Source organism: Strix aluco, chromosome 6 (genome assembly GCF_031877795.1).
Source record: "Strix aluco isolate bStrAlu1 chromosome 6, bStrAlu1.hap1, whole genome shotgun sequence".
In the NCBI taxonomy this organism is placed as follows: Eukaryota; Metazoa; Chordata; class Aves; order Strigiformes; family Strigidae; genus Strix; species Strix aluco.
The window spans coordinates 22666753-22694584 of record NC_133936.1 but is presented as its reverse complement, the minus strand read 5'-3'; the positions used below and the strand labels follow the sequence as shown (position 1 = coordinate 22694584).

The window sequence follows — 27832 nt, the reverse complement described above, 5'->3', positions numbered from 1 at the left end:
ATAACTAAATTTTCTATATGGAAGACTATTTCTTACTAATATAAAACAAAATAATGGTTTAACTTCACACCGTTTATGCATGATGCTTCTGATCCTGCAAGCAAAGCCTCCAAAATGTTTGCCCTTTTCCCAAGAGTGCATTCCAGCCTGAAGTACTACAGTATCTTTATCTTTCCCCTGTGCTACTATGCACTGTTCTACCCTTGTTAGTAGGTATCTGATTCCTGAAATGGCAGCAGTAAAACACAGGCAGACATTTCATGTGTGCTGCACACACTGTTGAGAGTTAGAACCAGAGTAAGGTGCCTTCAGCTGGTATCTTAAGCATTCATAGCCAAAGCACTTTACCAAACTGATTCTATCTGCTGGGAAAGTGCAGAAGTAAGTTTCATCCCTACAGTTTTTCTTTCACAATGTTTATGTGAGGAATAACAATAATAAAAAGTTCTAAGCTTTATCCCCTGCATTGGTAAGTAGGTGTTGTGACACTTTTCAGAGTTGTCAAAAATACTTTTTGTGTTTGGAGTGTGCCTTTGGGACACTAAAACCTAGGACATATTTCTCTTGCAATCTGAAATTCCCCTGATCTACTCAAAATACGCAAGGTAGCACCAATGGACTCTGCAAAGTGCAGGCACTGGGAAGCATCCTGCCTACCCTGCCCAGTGTGGAAGGAGGGGCAGAGGCAGCCTGTGGCTGCAGGGCCTGGAGCAGTGCCTGATTCCCTCATGCTAGTTCCGGGGCCGCCGGGTATAAAGAGCTTTATGCAATGTCTGGAGGGTGGGAGTTTATAGAAAACGCGATGTCTCAACAGGCGAACACGCCTTTTTTCTGCAACTAGCGGGATAAGAAAAAGACACCAGGCTCCTTGTGCTGCTGCTGTGCAGATCAGCACCCCGGAGTGGAGGAGCCAGCTTCCGAGGGAGCTGGAGCATCCCAGCCCAGATGGGACCTCACCATCGGATGGATGGAAGAGCAGCAACTGCTTGCAAACTGCTCATATTATTCACTGCATGCATAATGCAGGGCAGTTGCCAAGGTAAGCGCTATGCTCCAGCCTCTCCGGAATGGGACTTGCACCGCAAGGAGCACATCCCTGTCCTGGGGACTTCTATGAGAAAAACACCAAAGTGCCTGAAAGTAGAGGGTTAACGGGAGCCGATTCAAGTTCTTTCTAATAGCTAGGGGAGACAGTTGGCTCTTTCCAGGAGGCATTTGATGGAGTCGATTTCTGTTGTGGAAAAGGAGGTAGTGCCTTAGAAAACACTGCAAACCACCACCGGCTCTTTTGCTTCACTTCATCTTGGTTTTAAATTATCCCAGGATGTTTTTTCTGATTGTTTTTCTGGTTTGTACAAACTTTTTTTCTGGTTGTACAATACAGCAACACACAAATGTTGCTAGATTTGGAGGGACAGTTCAGACTTTGCAACTCCATGGTCTAAACTCAGAGTTTTACAGACCTGCAAGTGGGCAGCTTATCGTGTAGAGAGTACTGCTAATTGGCTGTGGATAAGGTAAAAAAAACCAATCACCCCAGAGTTTTTGCATTTTTTCCTTGTGATCTTTGTGCCCTTCTTGCTTCTGAAGTGTGGGTGGTTTTGCAGAGCAGAGTTCACCTGCATTCCAAGAGCAGGTTTGGTGACCACTAAAATTGTACCCAGAGTTGTTTTTGGTGAGAAGTGCACAGGCTGTGGCACTTGCACGTAGACAGGTTGTGCCTCTGTCTGTGGGTTATGCGTGGACAGGCTTGCGTACGTGTGGTATATGCAGTCGTTTTACAGAAGGCTATAAGAAAGAAACAGATGCTTAGTCTGGCGCACAATAAGCTCCCCTCAGTCGGTCTCAGACGCAGATTTGAAGTTGAGAGAGGGAGAACTTTTTCTCTGGGCTTTGCTGTTGCTAGGCGACATGTGAGAGCATGTGACGGGCAGCGCAGGCTGAGTGCCGCTCCTCTGGTACTAATCTGGCTGCTAGGGATGGAGTAGCCGTGTCTCCAGTCCTCTCCCCAGCCTGTGACTGCAGCCCATCTCTTCCTGTCTCCCCCTCTTCTCACAGTTTAATTGCCCTGCAGTAAAAATGAAGCTTATCTTGTTGGATCAAGAGTGGCTGAAGTGCATTTCCTCAGCCCCATGTATTGACCTGGCAGTCATGCTGGTTGTGTGTGTGTCTGTGTATTACGTGTGCGTTCAAATTGTTAATCTGCTTTCTTTGCTCAACTCTTAGTTTAAGCTCCTTAGACCGAATCAAGTAAGTAATTATACAGCAACTGCTGCTAGCAGCTCCCACTTAGGAGCAGGGAAATAGGAGATAGCTAATGTGCAGCAGGAGACCTGCAAAACCTCTAGGCAAGGAGGTCACACTGGGCAGAGTTAATCCTATGCACTATTATTTTACATTGGATAGAATGGAAACTGCCTAAAAGTTTATTTCTCTGCTCTACAGCCACTTTTGACTGTTCAGGACATGCCCAGTAAATGACATGGCAGAATAAGCAGAGGGAAGCTTTGAACAAGCACCCATAGGCAGTGGAAGCACAGAAGTTTTTTACTTTGATGGTGTCCTCTGTGTGTGTGTCCCCTTCAGAGCAGAATAACTGCAGATGAAACAGTATAGTTTTAGTAACGGGTAACCAATACTAGTAAAACCTCAGGTTAGAAATCTTGGCCACACTGTGATTATTGTGAAATATTTGGTATCCTTAAGTTTCAGCTCCTTGAACGTTGAGATCATGTGAGACTCTCATTTCAAAAAAAACATTAAGAGATCATGAAAGCAATTCCAAGGCTCAGAAGGAAAATGGTGAAAATCATATTATTTTGCCTGATCCTCAGTATTTTCAAACATGCTTCCATGATGTTTTAGAAGGTTTTTGTTAGCAATACCTGAGTGTTCCCAGTATAAACTGAATGTTTCTAAAAGTAGTTTCACCTGAGCACTTGCTCAAATGATAGTATCGTGATTCTTCCTTGATTATCTAATTCTGGATTTACTGGAATTAAACATGCCACTTAAAAATGGAATAAAAATACTGCCTCTTGTAACTGCCAGTAGTACAGGGCCTGGATCTCCAACCTTTACTCTATAAGCCTTGTTGCCTGCGGGGTAACTGTTATCAGCAAAAATTGCAGCTGGAATCTAAAAAACTACCTAAGTGAAGGTAGTGTCAAGAAGGAGCATCACGGGACTAACATTAATGATTGTTTTGAGGAATCTCAAAGTGCTTCATGCTTCATGTCATAAACTAGACACATTGGATGGATGTTGTACTCTCAGCAGTTTTGCAAAGGGCAAATGAGATCACTAGGGCAACTTCGCATTTGAACAATGAGTTCTTTAATGTTACTGCAAAGCATACCAGATCTACATACTCATGCAATATTCCATGTAGTATCTGTTATCGGGCTCACCTTATCTAACATGGAAGGCCTGCTGTACTTTTTTTGATGAGGATTTAGTACCTGAGAGTGTTTGATTTTTTTTTTCTGTTCTTAATGGTTCAGCACCAGAGGGACTGATAGTTTAGTTGCTTTATAAGATCATTCATAGAAATTCATAGAAACCTGCTGTCTTTATAAAAAAGAAGTTTTCTTTCTAGATACAAAGTATTAAGAACATTCTTCACAAATCTAATATAGTTAATATTTCTGTAACCTATATATTTCAGATCACTTAAATTTCCTTTGTTGATTTTTGGTGTCCCTTAGGTCCTGATGACCTACTTTGAACAGAGATTATGGAAATCTTCCAGAAAATAAATGTATTAAAATAATATGAATTATTTATTAAATATTGGAATTGATTTTTGTCACCAGTTCTGTTAAATTAGTGCAAGTTACAAAACCATGCCAGTATAATCTTTTTTCAGGCTTGTGTGTTCTTAAACTGAAATTCTGGCTTTGCTGCAATTTCTTGCAAAGTACCAAATTGCTATGTAAAGGCCAGGATTTCACTGTATTGTGTAGTTTACAATGTTTAAGTTGCTGTTTGCCTTCTGCATCTTTCTGATTGATACTTTTGAGGATCTTTTTATTTCTTCAACACTCTTCATGTATGGAATCAAAGATGACATATTGCTGTGAATTATGAGATCAGTGATTGCTTAGCCAGGCTGTGTATTTTCGTTGCTGATAATCATAATATTTGTGTAAAGTTTTGAATTTTAGAAAATGTAGCTGGAAGTGCAAGCATCTCCATTAATGGTCTTTCTCTCTACATATATGCTAATTTTTTTTAATGTTTGGATTCTATATTGAGTTAAGAGGCCAGAAGATCACAGCTAGATTGTCTTCTAGTATTTATTTTTTGCTCCTCTTTTCAATAACTAATAGTTTACTGACATTTTTTTAAGGTTTCTGTTGTTGATCTCAAAATCAGAAGACTTTTAATTATTTTTTTTTTTTAGGAAAGCTGTTTATTTATGCATCTTGGCAAAACATGATTTGTGCAGAAACTTTTCTGTAACACAAAAGTTAGTGCATCAAATTTGATTTACATGCTAAATCTCTGCAAGGATAAATCATCAGTTTAAATGCATCCCTGGCCAATATGACTAAAATTTGTTGCCTTTGTAAGGTCTCTATTAGTCTGAGAATGAAGGCTGTTCTAAGAATGAACCTATATGGTGAGAGATCATATCTCAAAAATCACAGTGAACATTTGCATGAAGTGAGGCCAGTAATGAATAGGCACGATAAGACCAAGTAGAGAAGAGCTACAGCAGCTATTTCCAGAATGGCATGGAGAAACATGCTTTTCCATCAACCATTGTAATAGTTCAATCTCCAAATTAATAATTCAGTGGGTTTTAGACATTGCCTTCACTCAAATCTACTTAATCTGTCTGTAGGATGATGTACAGTGACATTGCTGTAGGCGACAGGCCAGAGTCAGTATTCATACTCCTTTGTACAGCGTTGTGCACGTTTAAATTACAGAGAAGCCTGTCTGTAAGATTATGCTCCTGCCAAGACCTAGTGTTTGAAGACCTTGAGTGAGACATTCCTTGGGGACTGAGGATTTGGGAGTAATGAGAAGGCAGAAAGGATGGCAAAGAAAATGAATATACCAATGCAATCTTGATGTAGAATTTAATAGGTATTGTGCATGACCTATGAGCTACAGTGTTCATAATCCTGCACTAGTATAATTTTCTTGGTTTCTCTTGGAGATGTACTCACACAAAATCAAGAGCAAAAATGCCACCGAGTGTCTATCTACCTGGCTCTGAACTAGTTCATTTCCTGAGGGCTGACAATTTAAAATTACTTACCAGTACTTATAATCATCTCACATTTTAATTAATGAGAGGTATTTCTGTGCACTGACATGCTTTTTTTTTTTTTTTTTAGATGGTTCATTTTAATGAGTAGCCCTCTTTTAGTACATCTCTTGAATGTTCTTAATAATTTACTCTTTTTCTGTATTGTGTTCAGCAAAGCATATCAGGAATTTGCAAAGTAATCAGCTAAAGTGAAGAATGGGACAACCCCCAGAATTTTAGTTAAAAATTGAAAACAGTAATTGGATGACACCTGGTTAGATTTAGGTTCTATGCCAAATGCTAGAATTACAGTAAATAATTAAGCTACAGGAGTCAAGACAAATAGAGACAGAGCATCTAAGGAGATTTAAACTAAGATAAATGTGTGATGTATGTGATGCTTCTATTTCCCTGTAAGACAAACTAAAACCTTCTTTCATATATTGAGCTGATTGGAAATTTGAGCAATGAAATCCTGCTTTAATCCAGATTTACTTTCCCTGTGTTTTGCAGGAAATGAGCAAAGATTCATTTGGGGGAAAGGTAGAATGCAATTTCATTAAAGCCTTTTAATTCTTTTCCTTTTGGGCTTCCTGGATTGACATGAAATCAGTCACACTGTTTGGAGCCTTTCCCCCTCTGTATGCCTTCTTGCACTGTGAGATTACTGCCAGATCAAAGCCCAGTGGTGGTTTTTTTTAACTTCTCATTATTTAGCATTGAACCTGGAGGTTCTTCTGTCGAGATTTTTTTTTAATCTGCATGATCTTATTTTTAACTGAGAGGTAAGCAGGCACATTGTAGAGGTAGTTTATTTTATCTTTACGAATATTGGATCAAATGTCATTCAGTCTTCGTACAATACTTACTTTTAGATCTGAGAGCTTGTGAAAACTCTTCAGATAGACAAATATGTAACTTTGAATCACATTGTACTATCACTTTAAGTAGGAGTTTATAATTGTTTCTCCTCTTTTAGAGCTCTGCTTAAAAAGTGCTCGAACCATATAGCACTTCGGATGTTTCAAAGGAAATGACACTTTCTAGAAGTTGTCATTGTTGAAAAACATTAAATGCTCCTTCTAATTAATGATCTACAGGTTGACATCTATTTAGAGAAGTTGATGATTTTATTCTACTGTGGCTAATTAGCAATGATAATCAGATAATTTGTCAACTTCTTTTTAATAGTTTACACTGAATGTGGCAAACGAAAGGCAGAGCTGTTTTTCAAATTATTTAAAACTAAAGTGCATTTTTGTAGAATTTGAATTGATTATACTTTATTCTTAAAGATACCTTGAGCTGTTTTTAGATGAAGGAATAATGAGGTTTCTTCTGAGTCAACTTGGTGCAATTCCATTAATTTCAGAGAAATTATCCCTGCGTTGTACTGATCTGAGAGATAGAAAATAGGATTCAGTGAAGAGTAAACATCTCTTAATAGCTTATCATTGTTTGAGATCCATTTTGAAGTCCACTTTCTTACGATAATGTTAATTTTATTAACTGCTTTTTGCTTCCTTAACTCAGCACACTTTTAGAACAGTTTAAGAAAATGAAGTTTAATCAGTGAGCATAGAAATGTTTAATGGAATGGATAGCCTTTAGTGGATTCCATAAGCTTTTACTGTTGGTTTCAAGGCTTTTAATGTTTTCTTTGTTGTGCAATGCTTAAAGTGGATTAGAGATCTAAGGATCACTGTTACAAGTTTTGTTTTGGATTAATGAAATGTGACATATAAGAGTTGACTGAAATTGTTCTACTTTTATAACCTGTTCTATTTTATGCCTTTAACATAAATAAGTTGCCTTTGTTTTACAATCAAGAAGCCAGATATTCAGCAAAAGGACACTGTTTACAGCAACCGTGTGTCTGCCCAATTATTTTCTTGCACAAGCGGATCATGATAATACACCCTGCTGAGCTGAGTCGAAGAATAAGGGTGCGTTCAAACAGGGATTCCCTTTGGGGATTGCAGGCTCATGCTTTTGTGGAGCAAGAAGGACGGGGATTTTAGTTGTGTTCTGTGGCATCTCTGAAAGAAAAAAAGGCATAGTCCACAAGATATTCCAGGAACTGATACATTCACCAATATATATAGAATCTAGGTAATGGTTTTTACCTTCAGAAAACATTGTGCACATTATCAACTCAGATAAACAGTTTAGTTTAGTTTAAGGAAGTGCAGAGCTTGCAGAACTGGAGTACATAAATATCTCTATAATCCTCCCAAGGTTTGCCCAGAAGAGGGAAGTTTGCTATGTAAAGTCTCCATCATTCAACACCAGTGGGAGACCCTATTTAGATCTGATCAAGCCCTTGTCATACGTTGCCATTAAGGGTCCGGTTTCATGAAAAGTGATGAGCCAACTGAACAGTTTTCTGCTGCTGGAAGCAGGAGGCCCCACTCTCCTTCCCTCTCTCCTCCAATGTCCCATTCCCATGTTGCTGCCAGCCTTGAATTCTTGCTGCTTGCTTGGCACTAGCACCACTGCTCATCGGACCTCTCTGTGATCTGCTTTCATGTACTAACCTGGAGGAAAACTAAACCAGGCCTAGGGAATTAGGTGGTTTCCTGGTGGTTTAGTGATTTAGAGCAGCATGCAGAAAGGTCTGGTAGTTACTGGAGTTTGGAAGAGAAGGTGAATCTTGGCATCAAGAGGGAGAAGAGGAGGAGTTGGAAAAAGGGAGAGAGAGACCCTTTTTCCTATGGTAAGTCAGTGGGTTGGCTCAGCTGTCCATGCAAACACTGCTTAATGCTACTGCTAAGAACATACAGGAAATGCTTGGCTAGCATGCTAGTTACAAGAGTGGTCCCATCAGGGCTATAGTGAACCATGTTAGCACTGCGGGAAACCCTTTTGTAAAGTTGTCTAGTGTAAACAGATGGCTTGACTTGAATGGGACTGCTCACGTGTTCACTTTTGAGCAGGATTGTAGGGTTGTTCTCAACCTGCAAGGCAATAAATGAGTTGGACGATAACCAAGCACATGGAATGCTGCTGCAGTGTTTGTTGGCCTTCTAGCTGTGTTAATAAAATAACTTTTACTACTGCGAGATCTAATAGGTTTTTAAACCATTTCATGTGAAACAAACGAGCTCCAGTTTGTGTCTGAAATGAGTGACAAAGTTTGTTGCTCTTCTGTATGCATATACGAGCTGTTTTTATTAGCTTTCCAGTTTTTGCTTTTCTGTATGAAGTCAGCCACAGAATGCATTTTAAAGCCTCACTGAAAATTAATGTTTGTTCCTAGCATTCTGTAAATGTAGCAAAGTACTAAAATTCCCTTTGTTACCTCTGCAGTACATGAAAGGTATTTAGTGAAGTAATTAAACTGCATCTACTTCAGTTGTTAATCTGAGCCTTGAAAAATTTCTGTTGGCTGAACCAGTGGGAAATCTGAACAGAGCCTCAGACATAGCTCAGTTGCGGCCTGTCTTTTTGCTCAGGCAGGCTGGCCATCTGCTTCACTGGGAGGAGCTCTGCCCGAGTAAAGAGGGCAGCAACGGCAATCGGGCTCCTTTGGCACCGACAGAAGTGATATCCTGTTGTGGAATTTGTGTTTTATCTGTAGGCAGTTGAAAAATATGATGATTTAACAGTGGAAATGCAAAAATGCTGTTATTACTAGCTTTTATTAGTTTTGCAATTTTAAACTTTATTAAGCCTGCCACAGAATGCATTCTAAAATGGTTATTTTACAGTGAAAATAAAAAAAAATAATCAAACTTTAAAGCCGAACTTTAAATCCTTTAGAAATTTGGGTATCTCTTGGATTTGTTTGAGGAAAAAAGGAATGAAAAGACAAATAGTTAAATTCAACACAATTAAATTAAGACTGAGGCAAAAGCTCCAACCTTGATGAAGTACTTTGTCCGTATTAAGGCTTTGTCACCTATTAGGTAACAGAAACCATTTAGGTTACTATTCAGGTAACAGAACCATTTCTCGTTTTTGTTTGGTTTCTTAAAGAAAAGACACTTTAGTAATTGATTGGGTTCTTTTTTTCAGGTGTGCAGTACTTTTTAACTTGTTGGCCTATTTAACTTTTTCTAATAGGAGTCAAGAATTCTTGGACTTAAATCCCAAGAAATATCATAAGGCAGTAGTAGAGAGAGAGAGAGAGACCCAAATTATCACCCTGTTAAGGGAAAATCTTGGTCATTAAATGTTCCCTATGAAGATATTGCCTCTGTGGCCAGCAATATACCAGGTGTGGTTGAAGTCATCTTCCTAGCAGGCATTTTGAAAGACTGGTGGAAACTATTGCTATGAGAAAGGGATTATGATTTAAAGGTTGCAAGTCTATAGGCAAATGCCTGCAGTTCTTTGAGCAATGTTATTTATATGTTGTGTACTACCACTGTGAAACTTGGGAGACAATGGCACCTTTCCTGTGGTTTTGTGCACTTGCTTCTGGATGTAAGTACATAGGATGCAGGACTTGTATGCTCTTGTGTTTCTAAGGGTGCAGCAAGTGTAGGGCTTTTCCAGCTACACAACCTAGAGCAGGAGAGCCTTCTTCCCTGCTATTCACCTCTGTGCCTGGAATGCTGCTTAGAGTAGCTAGCTAATCTAATTTATCTGATTTAAAGAATTGCTTAAGATATTATGCTTAGCAGCCACCAACGAAGGGCAGTAGCAGCAGAATCAAGCATCCTTAAGAAATCCAAATGGGTGAGTAAATCTGACAGTGGTAGAGTTTGGCTGATTAGGGGAGATCTAAATAAAATACTTCCATTGGGGCTTACAGGACATGTAATGTTTCAGTGGGAGATGATATTTCTTGTAATTATCCTCTTCTAATAAATTCAAGGACTGTCTTTTTAATTTGACAAACTCATTAGTATTACTATTTGGGTGAAAGGATTTTTTTTGTAATTTATTTTTTAAACTGAAAACTATAAAGACAATATAGCACATTTAGAAATGAAATAGCTAAACGATGATTTAATTCTTATTGTTAATTTTCAGGTCTATTAAGATAAAATTGTGTTTTGTATGAGCACATTGGACAACCTTGTTGTTTCGGTTCAGGTGATCCTTCCTTTACTCAGGCCTGCCTTAGCACATGGAATTTCCTTTTTAAGAAGCTTGATAAGGAGTGACCAGCCATAGCTCTTAGCTGCTAGGTGAAATTGAGTCACTGCTGAATAAGGGAGAAATGTGATGAGTGTCAATGCATCCAAAGAAACATATGTAGTTCCTAATCTCACAATCAGTAGTAAGTAGCATTAGAACATCTAGATAGACACACTAGATGCTTGTGGCATGTGATCTATCTATTCTGTATTGACACTTCAGTTTTTCTGTTTTTCTGAAAATGTTCTTACATGTTTAATTTGCAACAAGTAACAGTCACTGTTTTTGAAGTGCAAAATGGTGACTGTGAAGCATGGTGACACAGCTTAAATCTGGAGTCCTACTAGGTATGATGGCATTATTCAAGCAGTGAAGATACGGGAGAAGTAGCTTTCGCTTTATGTGCTTGCTGTGTTTATTGTCTGTAAGGGAAAGTGGTTTATTTTTTGCATGACAAGTTTAATTTTTCATTTAATAACTTGTGATATAATATGCCAGTAAGGTTTATGGTTTGGCAAAGTGTTATATGTTGCATAGCAATTTCAGTCTAGCAATAATACATAAAAGAATTATGAGAAATTACACAATTGTACCTTCACAAACGGGATTGGAAGGCTCTTACTGAGGCTGATTCCTAGTGCTACAATGACTCATCAGCTTTCAAGAGAGCATGACTGTATTGAATGCAGCTCACCATCTCAGCATGGGGTGTAATTTTGAGAACAAACAGCACATCGGTTGAAAAATTTATTTAAAAACCAGTACAGCTCTCAAAATGAGAATAGCTTCCTGAGAAGGTTGTTTTATGATCTGCTACTACATCTATCAGACTTTCTCAGTGATATGTACTGTACATGTTCTCTCAAAGTTGTTTAAGCCCCCTTTTTTTTTTCATTTTCCACACCCTGTGGAGTTGTAAATACTTCCTAGTCTTGAAGATTTTCCTCGTTTGATCATATACCCCCCCCTCACTCTGTTACCCAGTTGTTATTCTACAGCAGCCTTGGGGCCATTAGCAAGCTTCATTCTTATGAAAATACTTGGGATGCTTCCTTCTGTGAGTAACTGGGGGTGTCTTTATTTCTACTGTGTTTGCTTGTTCTTCTTCCTCTTTATGTCATTTGGTCAATTAGAACAGATTTTTGCATATTTAATGTGCCATTCATGAAGAAGAATCTTCTGGGATTTAGGAGAGCTCAGATGTGTATGCTTCCCCAGAGATCCACAGTGCTTGCTTTGCTTACCCAGCTAACACAATCATAATTGATTTATGTGGATTAAGACACCTAATGTCAAGAAAACTGGTTGAGGTTATCCAGTTTAGTTCAGAACATGTTCTTTACATGTAATGTGTCTGAAACATATTTTTATATTGTGAAGGCTAATCTTTCAGTACTGAAAATACTGTTCTCTTGAATTTGGCCATACAGATAATAACTTTAGTAAATTCTCTAAGAAAGGAGTACATATAGTTTTTATTAGTCTCACCTTGGAAAATACTTTATATACAGTCGGGGCTAAAAAAAGTGTCTAACAAAAATTAAAGGCTGATTCTCAGTTATCACTGAAGTACGAGAAATTTGACAGTGACTTAAATGGAAGAAAGAACCTGGTCTGTTCAATATAAGGAATATTTACTTTATCAGTAGAAAGGAGTATCACCTCCTGTCTATCAGAATTAGCCCTTGCTTAAAAGGATTATTTCTTATTCCTGCCTTGTTATAGGACTAAGAAGATAGTAAGAGTTTATTCATTGCTTTTTAAAAAGTGTGTGAGTTGAAGCAAGATTATTATTTGCTTATAGTACTGTGTGATGGTAAAGATACATAGTATGGACATGTGCTGTTTGTGAGCATGTATGATAAATTAACTGTCATGATTTGAAATTTAAGAAGTTTATTTTTTTTACATTTAGGATGAATAATTTTAAAATATTGTGTGTATATATATGTATTTTACTTTGTACAGAATGGCTGATTTTAAAGTGATAATGTAGAAACCACAGTTATTTTGTTCCAAATATCAGAGCTTTAAGAAGAAAAAAAAATTTAAAACTGAGAGTTTTTTCTAAGAAGTCTGTATGTGCTTTCTCAGAAAATGAGGAGCTTGTTCACTGTATTATTAGTTTAGGCTTATACTTGAAAAAAATAAAATTGCATAGATTTGTTCAAAATTAGTTTATAAACCATTTCCATTTTCATCAGGCTGGTTGCATTTGTTGCTTTTTCAATTAATAAAGCTAAAGTAAGGTAGAGAGGATGAGGATTATGAATATCTTTAACGTTGCTAGGAGGCATTTACAGTGTCATTCCTTTGAACTTGATGTCTGCAGGAGACTTGAACCCTTTTTTCTTTGCAGGAAAGCTTTCCTGCTTAGTTTCAGTAGATTAAAATCCTGAATTTCTTTAATTCTTGGATTTATGTTGAGGCATTAGCAGGAATGAATCTGTAGTCCTTTTGTAACTGTATTAACTCAAAACAAATAGTTTAACATAGAATACACTAATTTTAAGTATTTTTTTAAAAAGATTTTGTATATGAGCATTATTAAAATGAGATTTGATGCTTTAGTTTTAACAATGGTTTTAGTTGACAAGTGTCTGTATGTGTAAGAGCATGCAGACACAACGCACAGAATATCATGTAGACTTTGCTGTCTCCGGACTTCCTTTTTTTTTTAACTAGTTGGCAAGTGGCTTTGAAAGTGAAACTCTAAAAATGTGCTGTTGCTGAAGTGAAACACGGTATTTCTAAGTCCATACTGAATGACAAAATTTTCACTTTTGTTCTTGAGTTTTAAGGTGCTTTTTATTAAAAATCAGTGAGCAAAAATTTAAAATGTAGGTATTGGGTTCTACTCTGACAAGCAAGACCCACTTATTATGGGTTCTGATACTCATCATTTCACTGAACTCAGGACGTGGTTTACTCAAAATGTCCTCACCTGTGAGTATGGAATATCTAGCTCATTCATCTGAGATGGAAATAGACTTTTCATATCCAGGTAGGCTTACAGAAAGAAACAAATGAGGAAAGATTAAACTTCAGTTTCTCTTCCATTTTCATTCCTCTCACCCTCCTGATATCAGTTCTATTTATAATCCCATAATATATAAAGTTCTATATGTGAGTGGATTTTTAGGGAGAAGGGCTAGAAGTATCATCTTCTGCTGTTTGGTGGAACAAAAGCTTTTTTATTATTGTCATCAATGGGTTTCTGCTAGTTTTTGAGGAAGCTGTGCAACTGGGACTTGGGAACTAAATCACTTAGTCCAGTCAGTGTCAGTGGAGAACCAGATCTGTTGCTTCAAGTTCAGTCCTTTATAATTTTCACATTCCCCACCCCCCGTAAAATAATCTGAAGTAATCTGTATGATTTGTGTACGAGAAAGTTTTCTAAAATGTCTGCATCTTTGCTTGGGGGCTAGGGAGTGCATAATAAAACAATCAAATTAAATAAAGGACTTCTGCATATGCATCACATAATGTTGTTGGCATTCAGAAGAATAAATGGACTCAAAAACAGAGTAGACATCTTTTGTGAAGAGTAGTGCACTGATCACTATTAAACACACCAGAGTTAGAGATGGAGTCTCTGGCAAGGAATCCTTCCAGCACTGGTTGGTAGAAGGTTGGAGGCCCCTCCATAGGAAGGATCAAGGTGCCTTGTTTCTTGTGCTGTCTAATAAATATACCAGCAAAACTGAGTGTGACTTTCATGTACTGTGACTTCCTGGAGTGCTACTGGAAAAACAGTAGATTATGAATATGCACTGGTGAAGGGAAGAACAGCACCGTTTGGCCTTTGCTTGTTGACATTGGGGCATCCAGGTGAGTTCAAGTGCCTATCTTTATGCTGCAAGCTATCTAGGGCATGACCCTGCTTTTTGTTAAGTGTTTGTACAGTGCAAGGCACAAAGAGTCCTTGATCAACTACCAAGTTATAATATGTAATTGGATGATAATTCAGTAATAGAAATCCTATACTTCCCTATTAACATTGTAACTTTGTCTCTCTGGCACTGCAGCTCTTCTGCTTCAGATTGTCCCCTGTCAACCTATCAATCTGTATACAGAGATCTTGCAGTCATATGAAGTGGGTGCAGACTCACATTTGTACTGTCTTTTGTTGATATTGTCAGTTAAACTTATTTCTCTAATATAATCTGGTTTAGAGACGCGGGTACAAAAGATGTTCTTTGTTGCAAAGACTTGAAGACTGAAGATAAATCTTGTAGTGCTTTCTGTAATACCTATAAATGCTCATGTGGTCTGTGTTTTTTTAATCTGAATGGATTGTATTAAATATAATGGAGTTTGCAGAGTGTAGAAAGGCTGAAAATTAAGTATTGTCTCAAGGTATATGAAATTTAGCATAATTTTATCAGACTCTTTATGTTTTAAAAAAGTCTTTGTTCATTTAACTATTATAATTGCTAGCAGAATACTACTTTTCAGTATCACAGGGCATTTTACAATAATAAGCAAAGTTTTTTCCTGAACTATGGATTTTACTTTTTTCTTCATTAGTGTGGGGGAACAGAGATGGAATTTCCAGAGGTTCAGCTTACCCTCCCTGAGCATTCCAAAACCCCAGGATGTTTGACATGGAATTAAACTAGGCAAAAATCTGAAATCAGAGTATATGGAGGGTGATTCTCCAGGATTCTTCTACCTGCAAGGCCACTGGAGTGGGCTGCTCTGTTTGGGGGCCGAATGGGAACAAAGAGTGCCCTTTGTTGGAAGACAGAAAGGGAGAAAAGAGAGCTTGTCACTTTTCTTTTTGTAAAATTTATGTGGAAGAGGCTTATAATGTATAGTTCATTTGCACTTATTTGTTGAAAAACTGTAGATGTATTAAAGGTGGAACTGTTAGTTGAAAAAATACTGCCTTGAAGAATGTTACTCTTAAATGCAACAAATCTGTTCAGAAAAATGATTCCTGAAGTGTAAAGTAATTGCAGCAGTGTAAGTTTCATTTCTGAGTGGACAGTTTGGGAATGGTATAGTCTACCTTGGGCTTAATACATTCTTCATTACTTTAAATCTTTCATTCAAGCTTAACTGTTAAAGAAGTGTTAGCAGTTCTCAATGGTATTGTGAGCATGAGGAAGAAAATGAATGAGGGGTTTTGGCCTATTCTGTATAGTCAGAATAGTCAGTCATGGTGACCTTAATCTGTGGATGACACATGATTTGTAGTCAAAGTTAAAAGTATGAGGGACCTTGAGGTTGAATGGGCAGGTAGAAAATGTATGAAAATAATTAGAAAAGACTAGAACTGTTCAGAGAGGAACTGAAAGGAGACTAAAGTAATGCAAAAGGTGACAGAGTAAGGCAGTATTGGTTTCCATTATAAGCCAAACATATTGTTCTGGTTTTAATACAAGAGGATTGAATTTAAGTTTTAATTCTCAGTCTAAATATTTCTACACAAATATATTGGAGTGAATGAAGCACAGAAGAGATTGAGAGGGTGTAATGGGCTGCCTTCCTATTAAAGACTGTAGCCCTATGGGTTAAACCATTGTGCTGTGAAATGCCTGAAGCTATTAAGCTCTCTCTTCTGCTGGAGTTCCATATGACTTAATGTGACATTGAGTAACAATCATTAGTGGTGTGAGGGTTGACTGCCATCCTCTAGTGGCAATGGAGTTTGTCTTTGGCAGTGGTTTACCTTAGGATACTTCATTCCTATGCATGCAACACTTGTTGGGCAAAACTTGTCTTGCAGAACATAAGGTAGTTGTATTGAATAGTGCTTGTATTGCATTATTTCCTTCGGTAAGAAATACAATTATTTTTAATAAATTAAAAGCAAAAAAAGGTACTTTCTTTGGTTAACTTTTTGTTCAGTCTTTGGTCTGACAAGATCACTATTATGTTGTTTTATTCCAGTGGAAAATAACTACCTGGCATAATCTTTGTGCAAGTAGCTTACCCAGAGCCAGTAATATTAGCCTTCGTGTTTTTACCTGAGCAAAATGTGAATCTTAAACATCCACTCTCTTGTAAGAGAATCCCAGACACAAAGAACCATGGAAAGTCCAGTGACAAATTTAGCGTAAAGCCCAAAAATAGTAAGTATAGCAAGAAGTTTAGAAATAGTGCTTTGGGCTATATTTTTCCAGTGATACTTCTGATCTTTGGTTTGCATTTTTCAGTACTAGACTGGTTTATATTAAATATGATATCATATATTTTTCCTTGATGTTTTCCTGTATACTGAGCAGTTGAAACAGATCTTATCTTTCAAAATGATTTTTGGTAACGCCCAGAGCTGCTTCTTTGTATATGTTCTGGTGTGATTCATAAGATCTGCCATGCATTTTTTAGTCTGTATTTTGGTAGTGCTTTAGTTACCATCAGAAGACTAAAGCTGAATTATAGTAAAAGTAGAGAAACAACAAAAATTGAATAATTTCTGAATGTTGAACTTTCAAAAGTCACCTAGATTCTTTTCTATTAGCAAATTTTAAGCATGACAATGAAGACTAATTGTTTTACTGCTTGTTTTTAAACTTGGTGGTTATTTCCTCTAGGAATCCTGTGAACAGGATTCTCTTTGCCTGAAAGAGGTGTCTGGTTTTATCAGCATCTGTCAGAGTAAATCAGAATTTCTATGGAAATTAGCTCATTAGTATTCATTTTTGGCGATGCCTGACTGATACATGAGCTGCCTTGCCATTTTAAAAAAAAAAACCTCTTATTGAGAGCAAAACCTTCCATAAAATTACGAATGACTTCAGTGAATCGAGACTTCAAATAATGGCAATAAATAAGAAGATACCACTTGTCTTCTGACAGTCCCTGCTCTTGCTGAAACCCCGTTGCTGCAGGCTCACATTGCATAGCATATACCACTGCAAATAGTCCTTTTGGACTCCATATGCTTCCTTTGTGGATTATTATTAGTCAGTGTGAGTAATGCCCGCAACATTTTACTTAAATTAATAACTGTTTAAAATGTATAACTAAATTCTTAGTAACTAAATCACAGTTCTTCATATCTCATAAGTTTCCAGTTCTTGTTTTTATCAGAGTATGCGCAGTTAAGTTTTGAGAAAATGGCCTCTGTAGTTGTCTATAGTAACAAACCTGGTTATTGCTGACATGGTTATTTTTCTTTCATTCTGGGTATTTCTCCTGGGTATTTATAGCAGTAATTTTGTAATGATGCATTTTTTCCCTGGTTACTTTCTCCTTTATCAAGTTAGAATTGGTTTTGTTCACCGTTGAAACAAGCTTTTTAGAACCTTGGTGAGAAGTTCCCTTGATACTGCAGATCACTTTTACTTCTTCCATATTACTTATTTTCAAAGATTGCCTTTTTAGTGAATTAACATAATTATCTGCTATATAATTTTCTTTGTTCTAAAGATAATATAAAACAGTGATAAGTGAGCTATCAGTCTTTCCTATTTTTTATAGGTGTTTCAGAGCTCTTTGCCTTCAGTTATAAGTAAGCATGGAGGATATAATTTGAAAAGCCTAATGCCATAATTAAATGAATTATAACAGGTCTGCTGAAGAATTGTATAAACGGACATTGATACAGCATGTATGTAGATGTAAGCAACTTAAACTGTAATTCTGCAAAGTATTACAGAGTGTAGATCTGCATGATTTGCAAGTTTTCTGTTAATATTCAGTTACTGTTTCTCATAGCGTATGAAGGCTGCTATGTTTATAATGCTTTCTAAAAACTTTATCAGTGTTATCTCCTCATTTTTATCACTATAAGGGTATGTTTAACTATAGTAACTTAATACAAGATAGGCAAAATAAATTAGCAGTGTTGTACATAGTGCTTGAAAATTTTTTGGCTTACTGTTTAGAAATAATGTACAAATTGTTCATATTGCTTGTTTATAGACATCTGTTTCATTAGAAATTCTAATCATGTGGATGCAGATTTAATTCTGTATTGTAAATTCTTTTAAAATAAGTGGCTATGAATATTCCAGTGGTTTTGAATAGCAATAATATACTAAATATATAAGAAGATTTAGTATTTGCTTTGCATAGTAATTCCAATTGATAAATGGTGGTTTATGTGTTGTGTTCATTAGAGCCTTAACTGCTAATCTCATATGGAAATGTTGCTTTGTAGGGCAAAATTCAGCGAGAGGGCCTGGGATTCCAGAGTGAACTTGTACATTCCTTCAGGGCATTTTTGCAAGGGAGGTTGTTGTGTTTTAAAGGTAGTTGATAAGAGACCTGCACCACCAACCCCAGACCTGCACCACCAACCACCATCATGCATTAGTCTATAGAAGGTATTTGGGTGAACATACTCCTGTACCACTCCGTACCACCATTTATCCAAGTGAAATTTTTGACCATTTGCAGGATACATTATAAATCAGGATGTCACTACCAGACAATCAGATTTGAACATTCCTTGCATAAAGTAGCTTGCCTATATCCCTTAGGAATACATCACTTAACTATGTTTATGTGACAGTGTTGATATGCCTGGTTTTACATGAAAGTTAGGGTAGCGTGTTATTTATGTCATCATGAATTCAAAAAGTAGGTGGTTGTGCTTTATGTATACTTGAGGTTATCTTCTCTGAACAAATCACTCAGAATAATTGAAAGATGTAGTTTTATCATATGGCTATTAATTAAATCAGGAAACAGGATTTTTTTTCTTCAGAGTTGGGCTTTGCTACTACCTCATTTTTTTTCAGTGTTCCCTTCTCTGAGGTGCTGACAACAGATTAACATGAAACAGAGCTCTGTCGAACCTAATTATGTTATAGCTCATTGTTTTGGGGACCTATAAAACTGTTCACTCCCTTTTTATGAGGCTGTAGTCACAACGAAAGGCCATAAACAGTGCATTTTCTCTTTCCTATGGGACTGGAGATTTCATTAGTCAACTCTAATAAAGGCCTGATCCAGCTGCATTTACACCTGGGAATGAATACTTCTTTATCTTTAGGTCTTAATCCTCAGTAGTTCAAGCAGGAGGGTATGACAGCAGGATAGTTTTTGATCAGTCATAAATGTCTGAAAGCTTAATTTCTTTTAAAATTATTTGCTATTCAAATGTTGACTGAAGACGTGCTTTCCTGTACTTCAGAGGAAAGATTTTAAATATTAGGCCATTATTAAACAAAACAAAACTGAGGTCTTTCTATACTTTTAAGCAGTCACTGCTGAAACAAGATTTCCACATCAGCTAAGGGTATTATTATTATTATTATTATTTTAAATCCTCAGAGGCTCTGGGGAGGACTAATGTTTAGCCCTTAGAAATAATGTGGAAAATGATGCCTTACCTTTATTTAAGTCTATACTGCTTCTGAATTTAAGATTGATATATTCCTGCTAAATAGGTTTCTGTAGTGTAGGTCCTCTTCTGAGACTTGTTTGGGTTATTTTTCTTTTTTTGTTGTTTGTTTGTATAATATACAAATATTAAAATTGTGGGAATTTTCTAGCACTTTAGTTGGGAAATGTCCTGTAAGATGTAGAGGTGGTTCTTTTCTTTTTTTGTTTAAGCGGTTGTAGAGATTTTTTTTTTTATATATATATATTCTTATTTATATTTTTGTATTATCGTAATGTTATTTTCTCTCCTTTTCGTGCTGTAATATGATGGATAGATTACAGTTGTTTGATAGAGAAGCACTCTGCTTTTTATGTACTGCTACTGCTAACCTGCTTGTTACTCTGCTTTACCCCAGGGTGTGAGCGGGGGCAGTTTCGCTGTGGAAATGGTCGCTGTATTCCTGCAGATTGGAGGTGTGATGGGGCTAGAGACTGCTCAGATGATACAGATGAAGCTGGTTGTCGTAAGTGAAACAACCATAGAGCAACTTTTTTGTAATATAAGAAATACTGAGATCCCAATGTGCTCAACTGTACCTGTGGTACAAGAATGAAGTAGGAGAAAACTCATAGCTGCCTTGAGGTGATTGTGGAATCTGCTTAAGAATCATATTTCTTGAGTCCCTTGACTTTGGTAGTCAGAAAATCAAGTAGTGCTGAACTTGTAACATGACTTAGCCTTCTCTGAAAAATCTGAGTGTCCAATCATGCCATTTCAATTGATGACTAATGTTCTAAGTAGATGTAGAAATGTATTGTATTCTATTATTGCAGTAATCCTGAATATTGGATGTACACCACCAGCATCACTTGAGCTCCCAATCTTTGAATCTTTCAGGCCCTAGACAACAAGCTGTACCTACTGCATCTTAAGTAGAGTCTTGCTTAGTTGTCTAGAGTTGGTCATGTCGTCGGTGCCAGCAACTCAGTTGCATTCAGATGGGCTGTAATACCCATGCACAAAGATTCTCTCAAGCGGAATGTTAAAAAGTTGTGAAAATTAAGAAATTTATTCCACAATCTGTTTTCAGGAACTCACCTGCATTTTACCTTACTGGTTCTAGTGTTCTTCGAGGTCTTGCAGGCTGGTGCAGTTATCAGCCCGCTTATAGGTTATGCCAGTTTTTACCCTTGGCTGATGGGGAGTGAGAAAGACTAATTTATGTTGGTGGTTTTCACACTGGATTGTTTCTTTGCTGCTTGACCCATATAATAATTGGAGGTCATTCTCACAGCTTGGCAGTCTGATTTGTTGATTAGCACTTTAGTTATCTCCAAAACCTAGTGCAGCTCTGGATGAAGAATGCCTTAAACAGACAAAACAAAATGGTGTTGTCCTATAGCTTGCTATTTCAGCTTAGATCTGAACTGCAGCTGGAAAGAAGTAGTTGGGTTTTGAACAAGGAGTGGGTAAAATTCACGTTGACTTTGTGAAAGATTGAAAAAGCCCCCTGACACTTAGTACATTTGTCATAGCTATAAGCATGAAGTTGAGTTGTTCTCATTTTCATACATGTGATGAATTAGGAAGATGAAGACTAAACTTTCAGGTGTTTTCAGTTAATTGTGCTTTTAAAAACAGTATGTTAATGTGCTATAGGTAGTGGGGCACGTAAGCGTCTAGGAACATAGCTTTAAACTCTTTAAAACTGGCCTAAGGTTAAAATCATATTGCAAGATTATTCTTTGGTTCTTAAAACAAGGATCGAAAAAAGTATGCATGAAGTGCATTGTCTGTAGTATGTGATCAATTTTATCCCTCTAATTACTTTCACTCTAATGTAATTTTGTACTTCTCAACTGTAAATCTACACAGTGATTTAATTTTCTCCCTTGATGCTTTGTTTACATTGGTAGATGTTCTTGCCTATCATCCCATGAACACAAAGTGTTTCTAGTTGACTTCACAGTGCTGCAAAAACATGAACCTCAGAAAAAAGATTGTTAAGACCAGAGTCTTCTCTATTGGACTGTGCTGTGCTAGTGATTCTTCCCAGGAGTATTAACTAGGGATGGAGCAAGCTGTAACACAGTTTCAAACATTTATTTTCATCTTTCTCTCTAATAGCTCCCTGTTGTTTGGCTATTTGAAAAGCACAGAGTGGAGCTGGGACAACAGATTCAGGCCTGACCTTCGCATTTGCCTCACAAATTCACAGAGAAGAATCATGAGCTTCTTTTGAAAGACCTTTTTCCTGCCAGGGTTAGAGCACCTGAGGTGGAGTGAGAGCAATTGAACAGACCCCTGTGAGACTAGGCAAGCTAGCATGACTCCATATATAAGTGAAAAAGAGGCTCTCCTAGAGGGCAGTTAAGAGCCTTAAGCTTTTGCTGTGACCTGTCCTCCAGGGGAGGATAAAAAATTGAAGAGTCATACACAGGAGTTCTCTAAACTAAACTTTGCTTTTGAGCGTCCTTCTGCTGGTCCACTTTCCCCTCCCTGCTCCGTCCATTTCCTTTGGTTTGGCAAATGCTCCATGTGTTCAGTGGAAGTTACAGTCAATCAACACTTGAACCTTAAATCTTCTTTTCCCTTGTTTACTTGTTTTATTTGAAAGTGCTTTCCCAGATGTCTGTGAAATAACAATTGTTTTCATTGCTTACACTAGCACAACCTACCTGTGAGGGAAATCAGTTTCAGTGTCAGACTGATGGCGAATGTATCCCACAGTCATGGGTTTGTGATGATGAGGAAGACTGTGAAGATGGCTCAGATGAGCATCAACAATGTCGTAAGTATTTAAGTTCTAATGTAACACCAACTTTGTGAAATAATGTAATTCACATAGCCACATATTGAGAACATACAGAAACAAGCCTGCTGTAAGTACAGGTTTTACCAGAAGAGTGTCTCTAAAGTAGTTTCTAGAAATGATCTGAAAGCTGAAATAGATAAAAGTACAGAAAACATGTCCAAAAAGACATCTCTGGGTCTTGAAATCTGAAAATTACTGATGTTTTAGTTAATTAAAAAGAGAAAACAGGAGAAAAATGTACAGTGCGTATTAGTTTTATAGTTGATACAAAATTTAGTAGTGCCAAAAATGGTGAAATATATATAATACTCTGATGTTCACTGTCTCAGTCACAGAAGCAGCTGCTTTATTCATTGCATAACAAAATTCACACCGGTGTCTCAGAATTATATATATAAAAAAAAAAATCATTTTTTTCTAGAAAATTTTGAGAATTTTATGTATATAAAAAAGGAGGAATTATCAGTCAGTTGAAGTAAACTAGATTGCTACAGATTCTTGTACCATCTTCATCAATGTTATTTAATGTCATTATTATTTAAAATGACCAGAGTTGTTCTTTCTCATATTCAGACAGGAGGAATACCAAAAGTCCTGGTATGGGATGAAAGTCTAGTCTTTCGTTATCGTTTGGACAGCTTAAACTTACCACATAATTCCTATTAGTATTTCACTTTAATATTCTAAACAGTGTATTAATCATGTTTGAATTTCTGTTTTAAACGAAAGTGTTTAATGTTCTCTGTATATTTTAGAGCAAAGAAATAATTTAGCAGCCTAACTGCCATAGCCATAGGCTCTTTCTTTTTTCAGTACTGATAGCAAGATAAATACTGATAATAATAAAATACGTTACTCTGATTGTCAAATTTCATGACTAAGCAGTTTAAGGGCTACGTACAGTTAAGTATGTGCCGAACAGAGATGATTAATACACCAAATTACATTCTCTGTGTTATTGCATAAGATGGGAAGAACATGTGTTGCAGTGTTCTAAAGAACTGATTTTCTGCTACTTCTAGTCTTAGAAGTTACTTTAAGTGATGAGGATAAGATTTATTTATTTTCTTTTTGATTCTGTGCATAATTTTTGGATAACTTTTTAAACTGAACAGCTCTGGAGCTACTCACTAACCCCCTTGATTCTGGAGAAGTTCACAGGTTTAAGTTTTGGAATGATTTTGCTCACAGACTTGGTGTGTACTTTTATATCTTGATACTTGTTCTGACTGAGGATGGAAAAATTAGAACTAAGGTTAACTGCCTTTTTGCTCCTCTCTTCCTCTGAGAAAGTGTCAACACAACTGCTGGTTATGTTTTAACTAAGGAATCTGTAGATACAAAATGCAAAATGAGCAACAGTTCTGAGTTGACTTTTGAACTGGTCACTGTAACATTGTGCTCCATGTACTGGTTAATCATGAGTGTTAGTAACTATGCAGTGGCACTGTGCTGCAGTTTGTTTTTGAGCCATCTCCCAGCATTTGTCCTTATTCTCCTAAAGGGACTTTTTATCTCTGTGCTTGGGAATCCTGGAGGAGATTTTTCTTCTTGAAATGTTAAAAATTTTTCCTGAGAAAAATGGCCGGCAGCTCTGAAAGTCACACATGCAGAATTAAAACAAATTTGTTTTACTTTACTGTCATGGTTTTGTTTTTTCTCATGACACTAGTATTCCAGTAGCTGATCTGACTTTGGGAACACTGCTGCTGGAAGAAGGAATAGAGAGCCCCTGTAAAGCAGCAGACCTGATGCCAGTGTACAGACTGGAATGGTGTTGAGATATAGCATGAGTTTGAAAGAAACAAATGTGCGGGTGGCACAAGGGAGGAAAAGTTAACAGTAATTTCACCCTTTGGCTATATCTTCACAGATTCAATTAATTTGTCTCAGAAGAACAGAGAGCTTAATTTAGCTGTAGTGGAAACAAGGTGGAATTGCAGAGTTTTATGTGGTTCCTTTTCAGTGACACAGCTGTCATGAGAAGAGAGGTAATAATTCTTGATCCTCTGTTAGTTATGAATGTCAAATATTCCTGGCTGTATTAGAAAGCAGTGCCTTACCTCCAGGTCTGCTGTGTTTACATTGTGGCATTCTAGTTGACCAAATAACTTGGTTACTGACAGATTTTGACCCAGTAAACAAAATAATAGAGAACACTTTAAAATGGTGAGAACTGGTAGTTTAATCTTTTAGGCAGAACAATTAAAGGAAGGTAATTTTTAACCTAGAGGTCAACCCCTTCAGTGGAGAAAAGCAGTGACCTTGCAGGCTACAGAAGGCCTCATAGAGCTATGTTATCTGCCATATGCTTGTCAAGTGTCCTTTAATCTCATGGAGTACACAAAGGTACAGGGGGAGAAAGTCTTGTACTAATATTTGTGAGAAGGATGGAGTAGTTAAAGAGGAAAAATATTTTTCCAAATAAAAAATCTTGTTTGATGGAAAAGACCGATTGAGTGTCTGTTTCTTGCAGCGGGAAGGACATGCTCAAGTCAGCAGTTCACATGTTCAAATGGACAGTGTATCCCGAGTGCATACTGGTGCGATCGAGTAAAGGACTGCACGGATGGAACAGATGAAGGAGTTTGCCGTGAGTCTTAACTCCTAGCACTAGATCTGGTTTCATCTCCTCTCTCTGTGGCTTTTTAATAAATTTGTAAGATTAAAGGGCTTGTTGATGGACAGGATGACCGCAATATGCTTCTTGTAACAAGAGTTTAATTTCAGATTCTTTTGTGTATTAGAGCTGATGCTCTCATACAGATCCATTATTGTAGAACTCAAATACGAACTGCTGCCATAGGATCAGGGCTTCTTGTTTGTCATTGTCTGAAATATAATTAATATTGCATTGGAAAAAATCAACCACGTTTAAATGGCTTAAAGCCTTGGGAGGCTCAGAGCTAACTTTGCCAAATTTTTTCATATTCATTTTGCATACTCCTTATGAAATCAGTGGTAATATAACCTGAAGAAAAGCAGAATTTGACCCCAAATCACTTCTTTGAGGGACTTTGACCCTTTCAAAAACATTTGTATTCTAGACTGCAGTTTCCTGTGGAGATAAAGTGGCATTGGGTCATATTGTATTTAGATAAGCTGTTTATATTGTGCCAAAAAACTGCAGATGGACAAGTAGTTTTTTTCAGTCTAACTTCCCCAGATTTGAGGCTACCTCCTTAGGTCCTGGCCTAGGTTGAATACTGATGGAAGGACAGCTGGCCACAGAATAGAGGCCATGTTTTTCGCAGATGTTTTTGCCAAATACCTACACAACAGTGTGTAACAGCTTGTCTGTTCATTGTTAGTATTAAGGAAAAGCTTTACACATGTCGTGAATGACTTGTAACATATGAGCTGCTATTCTAGCTGTTAGAACTTAGTGTACCTTTGGGAAAAAAATATAACTGTAAACTTTGCTCAGACCTAACCCCGGGGTGGGAGGTGAAGGAAGAGGCTGGGATGCTAAGGAATGGATAAAGAAGCAAGAAATAAAATGTTGTTAATGGGTGCACGTAGAGGAAAAAAGGGCATATGCATATCCTGTGTAAAGGAAAACCAGCGTATTACACGGTCAGCCAACTGCTACTGCATTTTATCCCTGACTCGGAAGTGGCTAAAATGTACACTCTGTAGAATGAAAGGTGATTTAGAACTATATGGTACTCTGGACTAAAAGGTTGCTGAGACAGCCAGCTTGGAACTTTTCCATGTGATAGACCCACAGCCAATTCTGAAATCACCAACACAAGTGGCTGAAAGCCAAGATCCAGAGTACCTCATATCATTGCTGGAAGAATATCTTCTGTAGCTTGGTGTTTTTTCTCTTAAAAGTTTAGAGGAAGAAAAAAGAGATTGGTAACTTAATTTAGCAAATCATGACACATTAAAAAAAAATCCTGAAGAAAATATATTTGTTTAAAAAAATGCATTACCTGTGAATTAAAAAAGAGGAACTGGTCAGGATCTCTGAGAAATCTGTGAGTAGTCATTGAATACAGTGTGGAATAGCCTGATGAAATGGTGTGATCGTTATAATGCAGTAAATCTGGCAGACTGGGAGCAGAGTCCTAAAGACAATACTCACAATTCTTTCTTCAGGCTAGAAGCTGCCATGATGTTTGAAAATAGAAGTGCACATTTTATTTCATGTTTAACATTCTCAATTAAGTAAATTAAAAAGCCAGTTTGGAAAGGGGCCTCTAAATACCTTAACAGTAGCGCTCTACTGCTGTGTGGGAAACCCAGTCATTGCTGCATCAGCCAGTAGGCCCCATAACTGTTGTGAAGGCAGCGTATTTAGCCCCAGGGAGAGGGACTGCCTCACATCATTCAACAGCCTCTACTTTGATTTATTAGAATATGTGCTGACAGTCCCTCTAAGACAGAAGAGTAACTGTGACTTGAAACATTGAAAGTAGGAGTGTTGCACTAGTTTAAAGAAATGTGGTGGTGCTGAAGACAAGAGAATCAAGAAGAATGTAATGACAAGACCCTTCCAGAAAGACAGGTTAATTTTATTGCCTCTCTGTCTTTGCAAGGCCTGGAACTTTAAACAGAAGCCATAAGATAAAATGAACAATTTGGTGATGTTATGATTAACTATACAATAGGGATTAGTGTAAGTGTTAGATTTTACTGTTTTGAAGCAGATTCTAATACTTGCTTTGGATGTTAATTTTTCCCACTCTTTCATCCATTTTCTTTTACACACTACACTATCTGATATAAACAAATATAAGAGGAATATCAGTATTTTGGCCTTTTCCTTTGTCATTATTTTTCTTTAATTTACACTAAAAGGTTTCATAAATAAATGAAAGAAAAGAGTTATTTAGAATTGTTTCTGTTATTTCATGGTGCATAAAAAAATGCAGACTTACCATGCCCGTTTACTTATGCCTTGCACTCACTGATCTGTCTGGAAGCAGATTTAGATTGTAAAGAAGATAAAGTTTTGTTGCTGAATAAGTTACATTATTTAAGAAACTAGTCAAATGCAAAATGTCACCAATATGAAGTAACTTAGTAATTAAACATGTAAAAAAATAGAACAAAGGAATTCAAAGCCTTAGTCCATTTTACTGCTAATGGGATTAACAGCAAGGGAAAACTACCCATGCAGAGGCTAAGATAAACATCAGAACAATGTTTCAGCTACAGGTCATGTAATTAGTGCACTGAAGCTGTTTTAATTTCCTAAAATTGTGGGGTTTTATTTTCTTTAAAAATATATCAGGTTGTTTTTCCAGTTTTTTTAGTAGTCAGCAGCTAGCAAATACTTTAATTTTAATTAAATTAATTTTATTTAATTATTTATTTAACTATTAATTTAATTAAATTAATTTAAATTAATTTAATTCTATATTTTAGTAATGTA

At 36.9% G+C, this 27832-nt stretch overlaps 1 protein-coding gene across 1 annotated transcript in view; it reads left to right on the top strand.

The window, feature by feature from the left end:
* The first annotated feature begins 909 nt into the window (after positions 1-909).
* Positions 910-27832, top strand: part of LRP2 (LDL receptor related protein 2) — a 127095-nt gene continuing 100172 nt past the window's right edge. Inside the window, exons 1-4 of the mRNA XM_074829033.1 lie at positions 910-1039; positions 20050-20157; positions 22303-22425; positions 24926-25042. Coding sequence (XP_074685134.1) covers positions 946-1039; positions 20050-20157; positions 22303-22425; positions 24926-25042 — 442 coding nt within the window. The 5' untranslated portion in view covers positions 910-945. The remainder of the gene's footprint in view (positions 1040-20049; positions 20158-22302; positions 22426-24925; positions 25043-27832) is intronic.